Raw genomic sequence first — 18,899 nt, 5'->3', positions numbered from 1 at the left:
TCAGTGCTCAGAACGTGGCTGTACAGACCGCTGTCCAATTGCCATTAGACGTTACTACCCAAATACAGAACTCAAAATCATCACTTTAAAGGTTTAACTCTATATTTGGTCTGTGCAGGGGCTGCGACAGGGCCCGGGGGCCTCGTCTCCCGTCACGTTCCCCTGACACCAGGCCACCTGGGCCACTAGACCCGGTGCCACCCCAGCTCAACCGCGACCCCCACCGAGGGCGGGGACAGCCTGTTCGCTCTCAGCCAGACGCTGCGCCGAGTGCTGAAGCCCCGTCAGGGGCCACCGCGGAGGCTCCGTCCTCTTCCCTAGGCACGCAGCAAGCTCAGGCGGATGCAGGCTGCGTGCACAGCCGAGCGAGGAAAAGGCACGCTCTGCCCTGAGAGGATGGTACGGCCCCAAACAGGTCCCTGATAAAACGTAAGAAAAACACTTGGCGAAAATGTACCCGAAGTCTCTGAAGAACGAGGCCAGCCTTCCAAGTGGCGCCCTCGGCCCAGGCAGAGCTGGTTTCACTGCAGGGCCCACAGGCCGACCGTGCTGCCCGAGCTCCACATGTCCTCGGGCCCAGTGGCCCCTCCAGCTGCAGGGAGCACCTCCTGCGAAACCAAGCACAGTGGTGAGCTCGGCAACCGCAGCACAGCGCAGGCCCACACGCGCCCCTGGCCTCCCTTAGTTGAAAACGCTCGTTTCCCCCCTAAATTAAGCATATATTCCTTGAAGGATTTTAGTATCAACAAAACTAAGCAAAGGTGAACTCAGTCCTCTGCTCTGGGTTTCCTCATTTTAAGCATATATTCCTTGAAGGATTTTAGTATCAACAAAACTAAGCAAAGGTGAACTCAGTCCTCTGCTCTGGGTTTCCTCAGAGATGGGACTGTCCTCCCTGACCTTTGACCCTCCCCACTCGCTCTGGGAGCGCCCCCCCACTCCCAGTCACGGTCACAAGCTGCCGTCCGCGGCATCAGCGCAGACGGGCTCCAGCCACGTGGCCGCACCACCACCACCCAGCCTGCCACCAGGGAACAGCTGTCAGCACTAGGTTCCAGGCCACAGCGACCCCCTGCTCACTTGTACACGACCCTGAGATGAGGAACACCCGACGGATGGAGGGGATGGCCGTGAGGCCGTCCAGACGCTGTGACCGCACGCCCTCCAGTTCACCCCCACCCCGCGCTCCGTTCAACATTCACTTCTAACGTTACGGAAAATGTCGAACAGCCCAATTCGAATATAAGAAAACCAAAATTGCTGTTTGTTTCTCACGTAAACGTTTGAGATTGGATGGATAAGCTACATCATTATTTTTTACCCAAATCTCAATTATCCACTGCCACCCATACTCAGCTTAGCCTATTTCCCCACAGGCTAAAATCTGGCCCGCCCAACTTCCACAATTCTAAACGTATGACCCTTGAAGACCGTATTAAATTCCACCCCATCTACCGTGATGAGTGAATCCCAGCTGTACGCTCCACCTTTTACGTCTCGATCCCTTAGCCACCTCTTCCACAAAGTGGAAAAACACCCTGGCAACCCACGCAGCGAGTCCCATGCAAGGCCGCCTCAGGGAGACACCTCAGGAAGCCGGAAGCTTCACGAGTCTCAACAAACCCAAAGAGCAAAGAGGCATCCAGACCTGGAGGACGTAGACGGGCATGACAGCAAGCAGGGGTTGGGAGACAGGAGGCTGTGGGCCGGGCGCCAACGGGAAGACCACGTGCCCTGAGGGGTCATCCTGGGAAGGCAACCGCACACGGCTCAGTCACCTTGGCCCGAGGAGTCCCGCTACCTTGAGACGCAGCAGAACCAGCGCACCCGCCTTCCAGGGGCGGCCTGAGGCCCAGCAGTGACCGGAGCCCTACCCCAAGCCCAGCTCGAGGCCCAGCTGCATGGCCCCGCGGCCCGAGAGCCGAGTACACAGAGGTGCTCAAAGAGGCTGGGTCAGAGCTGTACCTCCTCAGCGTTTAAACCTCTTCTCTCCCAAAACCCTTGCAAACCATCTTCCAGCCCCTGGAAAGCGAGGCTGAAGGTGACAGAGCCACAGAGGTGGGAGCAGCCGCAGCTGCAGGTCCGCAATGGCCCGGGCGCCGCCCAAGAGGTGGCCAGCCCTGCCCTGAGGGCCTCAGTGCGGCAGAGAAAGTAAGAGAGAAACAAGCTCGGCACCATTTTCCACACAGGCCACCTCCTCCAGGTGCATCCTGGCACAGCATGAGCACGCTGCCTTCACCCAGCCCCGTGAGGACAGAAGCCAAGTCCGGGGACCCGGCTGCACAAGGAGCCAGACGCACTGCCAGTTGTCTGCGGGTGCGGCCACGGGACCTCAGGCAGGAGCGGGATGGAGTGCAGAGGGCAGGCTGCAGGGGAGCTGGACACGGGGAATGCGTGGGGAAGTGTGGACACAGTGGAGTGACGGACAGGAGGGATGCAGGACGGGGCAGGACGGCTCACGGGCTCTTACCTGCAGCAGCTGGACCTGGACGCACGGCAGAGCCACGCCGGGCACTGCAAGGCTGCCCCACAGCCAGGCTCCCGGGCCGGCATGGACGTCACCTTCCCCTGTGCTCAGGGAGGGCCCCGCGGCTCCTGAAACACACAAGGCCCCCAGACTCACGGCTGCTCAGCCAGAGGGAAGAGGCCAAGACCAGGCCTCCGCTTGGAGCTGAGCAAGGCTCTCGTGTCTTCCGCACAGACGGCTCAGGCCACGCCGTCCTCAAGGGTGGATTCCTCCTCACCCTCAAAGCCTGGGGCACGCAGGGTCCCTGACACACGGAGCATGACCAAGCTCACGGAAAAAGAAGGGAGGGAAGCCGGCTGCATCCCCCCCCCGCGCCCCCCTGCCGGCACCTCAGCACCTGCTAAATGGCTCTTTCTGTCCAGCTTCCTTCGCAAAAACCATCGCTTTCGTGGTTTCATAACAACGTGCTCTTTAAAAAAATTAAGCACAAAGAAGAAAGAAAACATCCTAACACCCAGAAAGGGTTTTTCTGACACAGGAACCCTGGATTCAAGCCTGGTTCCACCACCAACTCTCCCTGACCCTGGACAGGTGAGCTGAGCTCTGGCCTGGGGCTCCCACTGCAGAGTGTGGGGAGGACGGACCACGTGGATGTGCTCAGGGTGCAGGACCGAGCCCAGCGCAGAGCGAGCACCCAGGGGCGGAGGCGCTGTCACTGCTGGGCAGACACAGGCATGGAACGGCTTCACAAAGACAACCTTACGGTGAGCAGCATAGCGGCATACAAGCTCACTTAATAGAAGCACCCAATTAAATGTTGTTGAATTAAGCAGCGCCAAAAGAACAAGTGAGGCTGAACGACTTGCTACTTCCAGAAAACACGTCTTCAGGAAAACATCTAATTGACCTCAAGTCAAAGATGAAAACCACGAGAGGCTGGCCGGCTATGTAGGTTCTGTCTCCCTTCTGCCGGGCACGGTTGGCTCTGCTGCCCGACGAGCCAGCCTGCGGGCCCCATCCCCGGGGTCTCACTGCCGACGCCCCTCCATGTGTGTCCTCTGGGTCCAGCCCCCGTTCTCCGCCTGCCCCAGGAGCCTGACGCCCCTGCTGCTCCCAGCAGGACTCACTCCCTCCCCTTCAACAGGGAGGAATTCGATGTCCCCCCTGTCCTCCGGGGGCCTGTGCTGTTCCAGCCACCTCTGGAATTTTACCTGAATCATCGTTATGCTTTGAAGTCTTTTATCACCCTCAGATATTTCCCCGCAATACAAATCTGTACATAAATTGAAATTTTACCTATTTTTAAAGTTTTCTTAAATATACTTTCTAGAAGTGAACATTCTTCATCTGAAAAAGTGAGTTACCACTGCAATTATCAGAAACACAAACCCCGTCAAAATAAGACATTAAACTTTGATAATTATAAAATATTAAAAGGAAAATTACACCGAAAAATGCATCCAGAGGAGTGCACTGCCGGCCTGCTCCCAGGTGGCTCGTGTCTGCGTGAGCACTGAGACTGGTAAACATACATTTCTGCCAATTAAAAAAATGTCTTAATAAAATGCTCGTGTGCTTTAGTTTCATCCCAACTATTCAGCTGAAAATCCAGCTCATTTATGTTGGACGAAGCCCATGTAGCATGGTCAGCCTTACTCTGCTGAAGGGTCCGACTTCATTTTTTAATCCAAATGAACATATCAAGACATGCTTCAAAGAATATCATGAAACCACTATGGAGTTAAATTAAGGAAGGCACCAAATAATGCATCTTTTGAAGTCAGTTTTAAAAGCAGGCAAGATTTAAATGATGTATATCTACTATTCATCATGTAGTCATACAGCATAAAGATGAGATGAACCTGAGCCATTTCTCCTTATTTACGCTGCAGGGACTCAGTGCCAGCTGTGTGGGTCGCGCTCTAAGTTATCTGTGAAACGAGAGCTATGATCAAAGCTTTGCTTTCATTCATGAATGTGGGCACGTATGCTGCTCAACTAGGGGGAAATTGAGTAAAAATCACATGTACAAATCAGAAATAAACCCCACTAATTGTTTCTACACATCACGATTCCGCATTTCCTTCATACTTAACGGAAGATGGGTCCACACTGCTGAAAAGCGAGTAACTAGAATATCACTGTTAATAAGACCAAGCGAAGTCACTTTTAACTACTGTATCAGCACACACCTAACCTGAAAGAAATCACAAAAGTCCTCTTTTCAACGTGTACCTTCAATCCAGTGTCTGGTGACCCCACAGACCCCATGGCTACATTTACAGGAATCGCTGGCGTGAAGGGCTCTCTCTCGCCCGGGGCTCCCCGCCCCCATCCAGATTAACGACCGGGCCCGGGACAGGAGGCCCGCAGCCGAAAGCGGCCCTCGTGCGGGTGCCTGTGCCGCCCGGCCTTCCTGGACCCTCTTCTCCAGCAGCTCGACTCGCGGCAGCAGCGGGGGCTGGGAAGCTGAGGGTCTCCGGGGAAGAGCGCCCCCCACGGGCCCACCACATGCCCCAACTCCAAGCACCTCGACACGCGCCCCTGGGAGGCCTGCCGGAGGGTGGGCGGGCGAACTGGCCACATCCACAGTGTACAGGGCTCATCCCCGGACCAATCCACGGGGCCTGGCCGAGGGGCTCGGGAAGACCCTGGCCTGTTCCGCACTCTCCCGAGGGGCGTGGTGAGGCTGGTGTAGACACAGCGGGCGTCTGTGGAGGGAAAGGGGCAGGAGAGCCTGCAGTGGCCCCCGACTTGATGCTAGGAGAGAACGCATGGAGGCTGCGGCCCCCCAGGCCCCTCTCACACCCAAGACCCAGGCAGAGCACCGCTGTCGGCACCACGAGGAGGGGACCCTGACCCCCACGGAGCGGGCGTTGCCCAGACTCCCTGCTCGAGCCATGGCGGCGGGTGTTCTGTTACACAACCCCAAATGACAGACTGTGCCATCGGGTACTGTGTCGACACTCAAGACGACCACAAATTAACCCCACGCCTGAGCATGACGGAGAAGTCTGTCTCTGCGGATGCCTGAAGGCACGTGGACGCAAACCAAGGGTCGCCACACGGAGCCCACGACGACCATGCAGCCCCGAGTCCTCACCAGTAAAAGATGCTGTGGCGCTAAACATAACGTGACTCATCTAATTAATAAGCCGATCAAAAGAAAAATCAAACTTCCTTTTCCACGGTGGAAATCCACAAACTCTTACCAGGCAGGTAATCTTCACACTGAACTGAGTATTCTCCACATTTATCCAAAATGCTGATCTGTGCTGGGTGACTTGAAGGGAGAGGAGAGTAAATCCAGCCAGCAGATACGCTTCCACTAAGCAGACCTCAAAAGACCACCCTCTTTGGGCCTCAAACGGCAGGGTGAGTTGGACTCCACACTGCACGCCGGACCCCTGGCCCATCCGTGAACTACGGGACCCCCAGCTGCCCTCCCAGGGCCCAGCGAGACCAGGTGAGGCCGGCAGCACAGACCCAGCTCGGACCACGTGCGCGCCCACCCCAGCTCCACCGCGAGGCCCTCGCAAGCACACCCCTGCGCCACAGAACCTGCCCTCCACGCCCAGTGGGCGGGGTGACCACGTGGTCACTCCCCACCGGGGTTCCTCGTCGGAGCCACAGAACACAGCAAGGGACCGCTCCCTCCATTCCTGCAAGGAAGGAGATCCGACAGGACACAGCATGGACGCAGAGGCACTGGGGCTGAAGTCACCGACGTGTTCAGTCCTACACAGCTGTCGAGAAGACGCGCTATAGAAACAGATCATTCACAAGGAGAGACATTCACGTTGTTAACAGGAAAGAGCAGAGTACTGTATCACTTCTTCCAGATAAGGATATACGTGCACTTTATACACACGGAAAACGACCACCATCAAAACGAAGGACGTGGTCTCCCAGGGCGGTGGAGCACAGGCCAAGTAAGAAGCCACTTCCTTTCTCCCCGACTAAGCCAGCGTCACCAGAGCCACTCACCGGACCCCACGCTCTGCTCTGCGCCCAGTGTCCCACGGGCCAGCCCGCCTCAGGCCCCCAGGGCCCTCCCACCATTTCTCTTTCCTGAAGACGCACCAAGAGTCTCACCAAGTTCATCTTCCACAGGAACTGAAGCCTGACAGGGGGCTTCAAGTTCCTTTGGGATTTTCAAGGAACTGAATAAAAGATGTAAATCAACACTAGAGGCAGAGCGTTTCAAGCCAGGTATGGGGAGGCCCTGAGCAGGCCTCATCCAGGCCTGGCGTCCTTGTCACTGGGGGTCCCAAGACACCTTGTTACTGTTAAAATGCCATTATGAGTGAGATCCGTCTTTCGTTACTTTTTTCCGGATTATTCTAATAGAAAAGCTACGAATCTGATACTTGCAAGTTCATTGTGCAATGAGCTACCTATCCTTCCCTCTTTATTTCTAATGACTGGAGTCAGTTCCCTTGGGTTTATAACCGTCATCGGAAAGCAATCACCACTTCTCCCTACGTACCCACCCTCCTCCAGACTTCCGCAGATGTGCCTAACGCCCCTGTGCTGTTGCCCGGCTGCCTCTTCCCCACCGTGATGGGAAACGACGCTGCCAGTCTGACCTGCTTACTAGGGAAGTCTTTCTGGTTCCTAAGGATGAAGAGGTTTTATGATTTTTAAAAATCAGCCATAAGGACTTCTGTCAACTGCCTTGTTCGGCATCGGTGAGTACACAACAGTGCCCACCCCGACCCCAACCCGAGAGAGGCCGTCATCCGGGCCGCGTGCTGGCTCCCCAGGAGCACCGCATCCGCCACACTCGCGGTTGGTGAGACACTTTCTGTGTGCGACGTGGTGCCGCCAGGCCCCTGAAGACTTTGCGGCCCTGCACCGTGGGGTCCGTCCCCCTCAAGTTCCTACCCAGAAAATGGGGCATCAGTAGCCACGCCTCAGGCTGCCGTGAGGACGTGGAGAGGGAACGGGGTGTGGGGGAGCCAGGACACAGGGCATAGGACCAGCCCTACGAGGAACTCTGTGGGACACCGGGCAGGACGGGGCACCCGTGTGCCGAAGCTCACGCTGCTAGCCGTGCACCAAGTACAGGCGTGTGTGTTTCCAGGGACGTACAGACGAGCCCACACCCACACGCGCTGATGAGGGAGCAGGGGCACCCTGCCAACACCAAGGGGCCGAGGGGCCCTCAGCGAGGTCTGTGGTCACAGGAGCAGCTGCAACATCACTGCCCCTCAGAGGTGCTTCTCGCCGGGGGTCGGTCGGGGCCCAGTGGCACGCAGGGACGCTGTGGTGTGGCACCCAGCGGGGCTCCATGCAGGCAACAGGGACGTGGGTGACGGTGCACTAAAGCACAGCAGCACCTCAGGCGGGCACTGCCGCCCCAGAGTCCAGGAGGGGGACAGCACACAGGGCCAGAACCACGGCAGGGCCGCCCCGCAGGAACGGGCCAGGGAACACAGCGCAAGCGAGGTCCTGGTCCCCTCCTCCTGCCCCGCTCCCAGGACGGAAAGGCCAAGCTGGGCCCGCTGGGAAGGGCAAGGTGAGGACCCACCCAGAAAGGTGGATGGACCCGCAGAGCGAGCCAGGGCCGTGCACCGCGCAGGCAGGCCTGCCAGGCGCACAGCCAGCCAGGCCTAGGGCCGGTGGAGGGGGCGGTCTACGCAGACGGGAGTCCTCCGCCCAACCGCAAAGCCGGGGCCTGAAGCACACACGGCCCTGCCCGCTGCTCTCCTTAATCTGCTCCCACGGCCGTACGGATGGTCTGTGAGCATGAACCGTGAGCGCCCGGCGAGACCCACAGCCTTCCCTGCACGCTCTCCAGCCCCGCGCCCACCCCCGCCCCAGGTCTGCGTCCTGCCTGGGTCGCAGGGTCCCCCGAGGCCCTCACGCACTCACGGAACGGGCAGAGCTGCCCTCGCCGCTAGTCCGAGGGTGTGCTCAGTGGCCCGGCCCCGCCGGACCAGGGCACCCACACCGGCACCATGCTGACCTCGGTGGGGTACCCCAAGAAGCCCCTGCTCTCCTTGCCTGCGCCGTGTCCCTATGGCTTACTTTCACAAGGACAGGTGGAAGAATCCTTTAGAAAATACCACGTCCCTCTTCTAATCACGCTCTCACGGGAGCCCAGTTCTGACAGTGACCCAGAGGCCCCAGCAGCCTGGCCTCCTGCTGGCTCCGAACTCGTTCCCAAAACGCTCCCAGCCAGCTGCTCTGGACAAAGGGCCCGTGCTGAGCGCACCCTCCGGACCCGGGCCTCGCCAGAACGGCCCTTCACCCGCGCAAGCCCACACGGGGCCTCTGCCCTACGCGAGCCTGCGAAGCCTCGTGGGCCGGCTCCTCGTGATGCCCACACCCCTCCTGACTTACTGTCTTCCTTGATTACTGTGATCGCAGGAGCCTCCTCCCCGCAGCGTCTCAGGCCAGTTCTGTCCCCCCCCCTTTCAGGTCCCGCCCACTTGGGAAATGTCCTCCTTGTGAAGGGCGCCTTCTCCACTGTCCTTCCTCCAAGCTGCGGCCACAAAGGGCACTCCTGCGGCTAAAACGGGGCACTTGGGTAACACCTCAGCCCCATCACTTTCCGGGGATCCTTCGGGTTCTCTTCTGAGTCACCGTCTATCCCCTCCCTGCAGGTCTCGCTCATTCCTCTCAGTTTATTTCAAGGGCCAGAAGCTCCGGGACAACACTGACACAAGGGGACGACGGCGGTGAGTCCAAGCAGGACGCCTTTGGTGACCCACCGTTAGGGTGGGGTTGGCTTCTGGCTACAGAACCTTCCTTCCATTCCTATTTCCATCAGGAACAGAAACCAATTTTTAGAATAAAGAGAGGATCTGTTGAGAAGACAGTACCGTTCCTCAGGGACCCTTCCCTGTGAGACCTGAGTAGCAGACTTCCTACCGCAATCACCTCAGGCTCCCTAACCCGCTGTGGGACAGCAGACCAAACGCGCTGCCGAACCCCAAGTGTGTTTTCTGGGGAGCGGTGTTCTATTTTCAGAAGTCACCATCCGGGAGACACCCAGGCCATGGGCGATTCCCGTTCCCACGGCCCCTTGGCAGGGCACCGACCGTGCCTCCACCAGGGGCAGACCCGCCCACAGCTCAGCCCCGGAAACACTCACTCCACTCCATCCACGGCGTCCAACCCCTGGTTTCTGAGTAATGATGATTTCTGTCTTCTTGGAAAACCACGCATCTTGTTGCAAGGACTCCAAACTTATAATCACGTAGTAGAGAGGATTTCTATTTACTTTCCACTGAATCTGTGGAATTCACTTACGCTTCCCCTCTGTCCTTTGTAAAACTGCTCAGACAGATGTAGCAAATGGCAGCCCAGGAGCTGTACCCACTTAAGACCGCTCTGTTTGGCCCACACAGATTTTTTTTAAAATCTGAGTAGGTTTTCACACTTAAGTGTCAAAATCAGGATTTCTGACTCATCTTAGTCTGTTCTGTTTCCGTCCTGAAAGACTCAGCCCCTCCTCCTTGTTCAAGAAGAAGGCGCCCTGCTCGGCGCACCTGCCCCTCCCACACAGAACAACCACCGCCAACCTTCCAGGGCCGCAGGCACTGCACCCGCCTCAGCCCAGCGCAGCCCCACGGGAACCCCCAGCACCTAGGGAACCCTCAGCCCCTCTGGAAGCCCCAGCCCCTAGGGAACCCTCAGCCCCTCGGGAACCCCCAGCCCCTAGGGAACCCCCAACCCCTCTGGAACCCCCAGCCCCTAGGGAACCCTCAGCCCCTCTGGAACCCCCAGCCCCTAGGGAACCCTCAGCCCCTCGGGAACCCCCAGCACCTAGGGAACCCCCAGCCCCTCAGGAACCCTCAGCGGGTGCTCTTCCGCCTGTTTCACAGAGAAGGCTGGGGCCCAAGAGGCTGCCTGCTCAAGTTCACGCCACCACACGGCCACCTGCTCCTCCTGGAAGTCTCTAACCAGCTCCTATTTCTTCTTTCACCCAAGAGTTCTTACTAAGTTTTATTTTGTTTCCCAAGTGATTATTACTGTGTTTTACCACATTACGGTCAAAAACATGTAGTACCAAGCTGTTTTTTCCTAGACTTTGCTATGGTTTTCCTGACGCCTAATTTGTTCAGTTCAATTTATATAAATATTCCACTGTCATGGAGTAGCACCTATTACAACAACTTTACTAATCCCACTGTAAACATATTTTACATCTTTATTTTTTCTGCTTGTTCTGCAAATAATTAAATTAACAAATTCCAATACTGCTAGGTTTTTATCCAGTTCTCCTGGAGTTCCATCTGTGCTTACTTCATATTGTTCGCTACTGTAAGTTTTCATATAAATATTCATACAAACGGTCACAAGTCATGGTAAGACTGTCGATTATGTGTGAACAGCAACTAAAAATAGGAAAAGCCTTCTCTGTCCCAATTGTTTTTCTTTGAATTCTATGCTTCTGATATTAGTATTAACCCCTACTTTGTAACTTCTGTTTTGCTCTATCTTGTCTTAATTTTAACCTTCTAAATACTCCCGTCCACAATATGTCTCTTCTGGACATCGTGTGGTTGGGGTTTTGCTTTCTGTCTCAGTCAAAACAGTGGGGGAGTCCCACTCATTTACGTTTTCACTGTCACACAGACGTGTGTGTTCTGCCGGTTACACCTCCTCCAGTGGGCACCATGCTTTCCTCCCTTCCTCCCTGCAGAAAGGGCACATCCGTTCACAGTTCTGAAGTCGGGTACATTTTTTTTTTTAAAGCTTATTTTGCTAACTGTCAGCTTCAAGAATAAAAGTTTCTCTTTTACGTTGAGCAAATATTCTCGGTTTGAGGGGGGAACCTCAGCACTCAACAGCAACCCAATGGCAACAGTGTTGGATTTTCGACCTTATGTCCACTTTTCAAATCGTTCAGACTACCCATTCCCTAAGAACCAACGGGTGCGCTGCACTGAACCGCGGCGACACCGTGAAGCCACAGTGCTTACACGACTCGACTCCACCAGCAGTCCTGCGGCTGCAGCTCCTCTACTCTCGGACCTATTACACATCCCGAAACCCAGGAAGTCCCCAAACCCAGGTTTCTCCCAAGTTTGGTGCCAAAAAGAACGTAGCAGCAACACGCGACCCAAAAGCACGTGAAGACAGTTTACAGTCTTACTGACTCACTTAAGTGAATGCGTTTCACTAAAAAGCCAACACCAGAACTAGGCGTGGTGAGAAATACAGAATGTGTGTGCCACACTCCCGCCCTAAAACGCAACACGCTCTGACTCCGAAGCACAGCAGCGTGGGCTCACGTGCATGAATCTGCTTCCCAGCACGCCCACCGGGCGTCCCGAGGCAGCAGCGCCCTGGGGCAACAGGCAGTGGCACAACCCGCACCCAGCGTGGGAACGGGCACCCTGAGAAGCGGCTGCTCCAGGGCTGGGCCTGGTGGTGCCAACAAGTGAGGGGAGTGCCTGGCAGGAGGGCATAAGAATCCAACCAAAAGAGCTGCCAGTGGCCAAATCGACACAGATAGTATCGATTATAACCCAGCACCAATGACATTACGCTGAAGGACAACGTCAGTGTCTTCGAGCCTGTACTGAGATAACTGACTGCACTGATAAGGGGAGAGAAGGGACAACTCTCCCTTCCAGAAAATTCTAATTAATACACGCACAGGCGGAGGGAAATGGAAAATCACCGTTAGACCACCACAGTGATGACAGCACAGGCCAAGCTGTCCTCACGTGCGGAACAAGCGGGCGGGTGAGGAGAACGGACCCGGCGCAGCGTGGGACCGGGCTAACCTCGCCCCGTGGCCCAGTCCCCGGGAAGGAGTCTCGAGGCCTCTGGAGCGCGCCATCTGGCAGACAGGCCCCTTCAGACAGTCTGACAATGTGACTCGGGGTGGCAGCCTTGGGCCACAGGGGCAGCTCGGCCTCCGGAGGGGGTGGGGCCGCCAGCACTGACCACAGCGCCAGGGACAGGGCGGCTGGTAGCTTCGCTGGGAGTGTCCTCTGCCTGCAGCCAACTGTACCGTGTGTCCCTTTGCTGCGATAATCCATAACCATGGGTTCTGGGCCCTTCTAGAGAATTCGTGAACCCAGAGAGTCACAGGGACCCCTTACACTTGCTGGAGGTGTGAGAGTGCGGTAATCCTGCAGGTCTGCACTCCAGCCCAAAGTAGCCGCCTCCAAACAGCCATTTATCACTACAAAGGGAAAAGCAGGGACTTCACCATGGAGGACACAGAGGACCCCACTTCAACCAAGGGGCCAATGTCAGCTTTGCCCCAATAAGTTTACTGCATGGACCCCGACAAGATGCAGGGACAAGGGCACCTCACTTTGGGCCCCCCAAAACACACAACCTTGGTCCAATCAAGAGAAAGCACCAGACAGACCCGAAGGGAGCGACGCCCTGGACTGAAGGGCCAGCATCTCGACGGGACCATCTGGAAGGTCGAGGAACAGACACAGAGGAAGAGGCCGAGGGGCTGACCCAGGACCCTGGGCAGAAGAGGGCCCTAGGGGACCGTCGCGTGCACGTGAGGTCCGAGCCCATCAGTGGCCCGTGGCCCCGGTCCTTCCCCAGCTTTGTGGACACACGTGATCTCGGACCACGTCCACACGAGGGAGGGTAGGTGAAGGGCACCACAACTGGGGACAACACACATGGAAGCGTGTTTCTGCAAGTCTAAAATGCCTCCAAAGTAAAGGGTCAGGGAAACACACAGCTGGCCCCGAGGGTTCTGGAAAGGGGCTGCGGGTCTCTATTTATCTTCCCCTACCTCCTGGCTGTTACGGGACACAAGAGGGCTTTCCAGGTCACGCGGGGCAAAGGTGAGCGAAGGTGAGCGAGGGTGAGCCTGCACACCCCAAGAAGAAGCTCTTCCCCCGCCGTCACGTGTGCAGGCTGCACACTGGCCAGGTTCCAGATTTCTATTTCCCTGGAAAGTCGATAGTCAATGAGCGTATAAAGTACCCTGACCACCCCTGGAGGATGCAAAGAAACCAGCTAGCTCGTTATTTTGAAAACTGATTAAGAGAAAAATGTAGACATTTCTGCTGACTTTCCTGTATGAGCAGAAGTGTTCTAGCTTGAAATGGGAAAGACATCAGTGTCCTCCTGCAGCCCGATGATGAGCACTCCAGACCCGGGGCGTCCGCGGCTGGGCTGGCCGTCAGGGCCCCACAGACTCTAAGTCGAGTCAGAGCAAAGCCTCCAGCCGGAGCGCCTGGTTTACAGGAAACACGGAGACAGCGACCTGTTACCCTGAAGCGTGAGACCCGCCAACCTGACGGGGCAAACTGCCCGGCCTCCAGCGCACGCACGCACGCACGCACACACACACGGGCGGGGCTCTGAGTGTGAAAGAGACCCCAGACATGCAACAACCAACAGGAAATACGGGCCTTACTTGGGTGATTAGAATAAACAGGCATAAAAGCATTCATGGCATCTGAAACGACTGAAAACCGGAACGCTGGCTGGATACTGACTTTAAGCAAACACGTACTGCTAACTCCTAAAGAGGTGATGACAGTGCCTGGAACGTTCTTAAGTGTCCTTGTATTTAAAAAGATAACGCTGAAATATTACAAAAACAATGAAAACAAAACTGTCTCTACAGATGCCGCCCCAGAGCAGCTCCACTTCCACGGAGCTGAGGCCCCGGCCCCTCACCAACTGTGCCCTCACGGACGCCACCACCACCTGCCACCGCCATCTCTGAAGCCCCCCCCCCAATAACCCCCCCCTCCCCACCCCGGCCTTCGGGAACCGCAGGGCTGGCCCTCCTCGGCACGAACGCTGACGGGGCCCACGCTCACCAGGGGGCACTATTTACCACCCCAGAGAGGAGGGTGAAATAAGACACTGTCACATTAAGAAAAAGAAAATGTAAACTAGTATACTGCTAACCCTACATACCTTTCGATGTTTTAAAATATATTTTAGATAAATGTTTTTTATACAATGAAATTTACAAGATAACGTTATTTGAAGAATTCAGCGTCACCTTCACAAAAGGACCGACTCAGTTTCCCTTAAGCACTGTGCCCACTACCCCATTTTCAGGATGGACGGAGGAGGTCACAAACTAGCAGGTCCTGTCTAGTGTTTTTCCTTTAAATTCAAACAAGATGCCGACACTTTAAAATCAGAAGCGTTCCTGCACTGGGCATCCATAGCTCCACATGCCCCCTGGGGGGCTCCACGAGACGCGCCCGGCCCCCTCCCCGCACACAGCCTCACCTGTGTGGCTCCCAGCTCCTCTCTGCTTTTTTTCCTTGGCTAGTTGAATGGCTCGGGAATCAGTTCTTGCTGAGCCCCCGCCTTCCTGAGACCAAAGAAAAGCGTATCAGTCACGGGACCCAAACAGTAGAGGGAGGGGAGCGGGGGACCTACTGAGCGCGGAGTCTGCTTCCTGAACAGACCCCAGCAAAGGCTCAGAGAATCAAATGCCACATCCAGTGACAGCGACAGCTGCACGGACTTTGAGTTGGAACCATATACGTGATTTTATTATCCAGAGAAGCAAAGTTTATTCCTTCAAAGTCTAAAACATACTAAAATATTTTACACAGAAAGTGAACTGCAGGCCACTCTGCTGTCTGACACACGGAACCAGTGTGTCCTCAGTGACCAGGACTCACTGACTGCGGCCCCTCCCCGGGTTGCAGGACGTGTCACACCACGTCCGCTGGGCCACCCCGGGGGCCCGGGCCGTGTGCCCCACGGAGGCTGCTCAGGGCAGCTGCTCCACTCGGGGTCCCACCCGGCAAAGCAGAGCGGTAAGTGCATCACTGAACTGGGGCGTTTTCCGAGGGACCTGACGTACGCACACGGGACTGGGAGCGCCGTAGCCCTGCGGACGCACTGCGAGGACACGGTGGAACCCCCATCCCCACAGAGGGAGGCTCGGGCGTACCTGCGGCCCCTTCGCCACGCGCCTTCTGGGCTCACAGACGCCAGGCTGGCCCACGTCACACAGCTAGTGAGAGAACGGACAGGGTCAGGGTCAGGGTCAGGGTCAGTCTCGTGCTCCGCCGGCCCTCGGCCACTGCCGCATCCCTCACAGAGAACGCCGATTCAAAGGAGTAACTTTTCTTTATATCACGGTAAAATAAGATTTAACTTTCTGAATATAAACATCGCCATCACTTTTAACCTGCACCACAAAGAAAAACCTACTCGATCACTCCCACCTGAGGCTGAGGTAAGACGTTCTCTTAAGAATCTCTGATTAAATTACTTTAAATTATGTTAAATGTATAACTGACATAAATATAGTTAAAATATATTAACTGCCAAGGCTCGCAACTGGAGAAGTGCTCTTATAACCCTCCAGAGACAAAGGCTCCCAGACCACTCCCTTTTTTTGTTGTTGTTAATTCAAATTAAAAATTTTTGCATGGTTTTAGTTTCCGTTAAGCCTTAAGAAACATTTGATGTCACAATTCCTCTTGGCCACGACTCCATCTGAGGATCTGCTATTACGTGATAAGCTCAAATGCAGAACGTTTCAACATTATGAAATACCTCAGCTTTTTTCAAGAAAAGACAAGTTATCACCAAATCACAGAACTCAAAAAGACCTTAGAAATCATGTAGCCAAAGCCCCTCATTTTAGAAATAAGTGAGAATTTAAGGCTCAGACACGTTAAGTGATTTGCTCAAGGTCATAAAAACCAGTCCGTTCCAGACTCCAGACTGGAGCTCAGATTTCCAGACTTGCAGGCGGGAGCTCCATCCTTTCGCAAACCCCTAAGAAACGTCTGCACGCAGATTAATCCAGAACACCGCACGACGGGTGTGAGACGTGACCGAACAGAGCGCTTCATACCAAGTAGAAGCCGCCGGTCCCCGCACCAAGTCCCGCGTCTTTCCGAGGTCCGAGCTCCTCTGCAGGGCTGGACTCCACAGGCCGCGGCGCCCCTCCGCTCCACGCCTGCTGTCTGACGGCGTTGGGGTCGGGGGCCGAGTCTGGCTCCACTTTGATGGGAACCAGCTGCTCCGGGGCACTGCTGTCTCCCTGGGGGCCGCTCGCAGAGGTCAAAGCCTGGGGGTCCCGACTCAAGCTCTTCACGGGCAGAGCCACCAGACAGCCCAGAGCCCCTGGGTCCACGGCCTGCACGTCACCTGCAGCGAGGCTGCCCTGCTGGAGAACCGTGGCTGCCGTCCCGAGGACGAGGGGCCTGCCCGGGCCCAGTGGGACGTCACTGTGGGCCACCAAGACCAGGGGGCCCATGGGCCCTGAGGCAGCCTGACTGGCAGGGAGGCCCCCCCCCGAGAGAGGCGCTCACAGAAGTCACGTCGACAGTCAGGATCCCAGTGCGGAGCGCCTCGTCGGAGGTCCTGGGGGCACCACCGCTGTCGCCAGGCGTGTCGGAGAAGAGGACCGCCAGGTCCACACTGCTGAACTCACTCTGGCCGGGGCTGCTGAGGTCGCTGCTGGGCGCGAGCGCGCTTGGAGCTCCCAGCGGAGGGAAGAGGTCTGAAAAGGAAGGAACACTCTGGTGACCTCAGGCCCTCAGAGACCAGGGAGCTCTGTATGTGCTCAAGACGTGAGCAGGCGGCCACCGAGGGGACAAGGATGGTTCCTCCTGCCGCCGGTGCCTAGCCCTGCAGGCGACCACGCTCTGCAGCGAGGCACTGTGGGGGACACGCCCGGCGCCCTGTCCACGCTGCCCGGAGCCTCGAGCCCACAGGCATCTCCCCAGACGACGGGCGTGACCTGGGTCAACGACACTCCCCAAAGTCACACCGCCCAGAGACGGAAGAGGCAAGACTCAAACCCAAGTCCTACTGGCTTCACACCCTGAGCTCACTCCACCACGAGCAGCCACCCCAGGAGACCAAGCACCCTCGCGGAGCGGACACCTGCAGGCCTCAGGCCACGCTGAACCCTGGCTCCCTGACATTCCTGGCATCAGCTATGTGGGTCCACGTCCCATCCAGCTCTCTGCCCACTTCGCGACAAGCAGCTTCTCCAGAACGAGAGGGCGCAAGGGCAGGGACGGACAGTGGGGAAAATCTGGCCTGCCGGCCCGCCTGCCTCTGGGCTGGAGCAGGGCGCCCCCAGGGAGCTGCGGAGAGCGCATGTCAGACACCGCACTCTGCAGGCCTGGCCGTGGCCTCCTGGACGGAGCTGCTCCGTCTCCAGGCTCCACTGCCCCCACTGCCGCGGGTCCCAGCGTCTGTGCCCCTCAGCGGCAGACACAGGGCCTGGCCCTCAACGAGCCGCCCTCGTTCACTTCATTGCTGCCGCAGCGCAGCGCTCTCCGAATACTTGATTATTTGTTGTTCAATTAAGATTGTAAGTAACCAGATTACCCTTGGGAGAATACTGAACACCAACATACCGTAAAGAAGCTTCAATGAATGTTCAAGTTGAGGGTTCACACACAAGAACACCCAATCACCCAAATCCTAGGGCTCACCAGGCACCAAGCAAACAGGAAACGGAAGCACAAAGACCTCGGGCACAGCTGCCAAACGAGGCCTTGACTGCCCCCCTCCTGCGGCTTCCGACACCCAGGCCCGGCCAGAGGGAAAGGCGCTCCCAGGCCTGGCACCACCCCTCCCTCCCAACCCTGAGCAAATCCCAAGCTCACGCCGTCCAGCTGCGGACCCCACGCCGAAGCGCCTATGACGCTTCTTCTGTGAACCTATGAAGAATCTACTCTAGACGCCACCCCCAAAGTAAATAAACGGCACCCAAACTCAGAATCTCTCATCTGCGGCTGCCGTGCCTCACAGTTTGAGAGCCGGGCCGGTCTGTCACTGCCTCAGTCATCACCTAGCACCAAGGAGCATCTGGAAGGGCAGCGACTCTCTGAAGTAATCAAAACTGGAAACATGTCTCTTTTTCAAAAGTTTCCTAGATAACCCTGGTGATTCAGCTCCCTACGAAAAAATCAATAATAATCTAGGCAAACAGATACCAGCGTGCTCATAAATTTCCTATCAGCATTTTGCTGATTCCACAAATATTTACTGGAGACCTGCCAACGTGCAAGGGCCAACATTCAAAAATCATTAAACAAACATTTATACAGAGCATCCAGCATCAGGCCACACCACGACCTCACCCCAGCACTTCCTTGCCAACGTGAGCCCCACCTGGGACCAATGTGAGGGGGACCCGCGCAGCCAGTTCAGGGCCTGGCACAGTCCGTCCACAATAAACAGATGCTCCCAGGTACCTATTTATCAGGAGGCAAGCCTGGGGCCCCGTCACACACCCGACACGAGACCACGTCACATCGTAAGCGCCAGGCCTGGGACACACACCCCTGATCTCCTACCCGACACGAGACCACGTCACATCATAAATGCCAGGCCTGGGCCACCCCCCAGTCACCTACCCCACGCAAGACCACGTCAGATCATAAATGTGGGGCTTGGGATGTACCCCAGTCACCCACCCGACAAGAGACCGTGCCACATCGTAAACGCCAGGCCTGGGACACACACCCCTGATCACCCA

At 56.5% G+C, this 18,899-nt stretch overlaps 1 protein-coding gene across 1 annotated transcript in view; it reads right to left on the bottom strand.

The window, feature by feature from the left end:
- Window positions 1–84: 84 nt before the first annotated feature.
- The window catches only part of ZXDC (ZXD family zinc finger C), a gene marked incomplete at its 5' end in the record, with an annotated part of 27,198 nt that continues 8,383 nt past the window's right edge, over window positions 85–18,899 (bottom strand). Inside the window, 7 exon segments of the mRNA XM_029243345.1 lie at window positions 85–608; window positions 1,649–1,747; window positions 2,471–2,595; window positions 14,663–14,747; window positions 15,339–15,401; window positions 16,254–16,697; window positions 16,699–16,904. Coding sequence (XP_029099178.1) covers window positions 522–608; window positions 1,649–1,747; window positions 2,471–2,595; window positions 14,663–14,747; window positions 15,339–15,401; window positions 16,254–16,697; window positions 16,699–16,904 — 1,109 coding nt within the window.

This window comes from Monodon monoceros, unplaced genomic scaffold, assembly GCF_005190385.1.
Source record: "Monodon monoceros isolate NGI ecotype Baffin Bay Population unplaced genomic scaffold, NGI_Narwhal_1 Super_Scaffold_3, whole genome shotgun sequence".
Taxonomy (NCBI): Eukaryota; Metazoa; Chordata; class Mammalia; order Artiodactyla; family Monodontidae; genus Monodon; species Monodon monoceros.
This window is presented reverse-complemented; position numbering and strand designations above follow the sequence as displayed.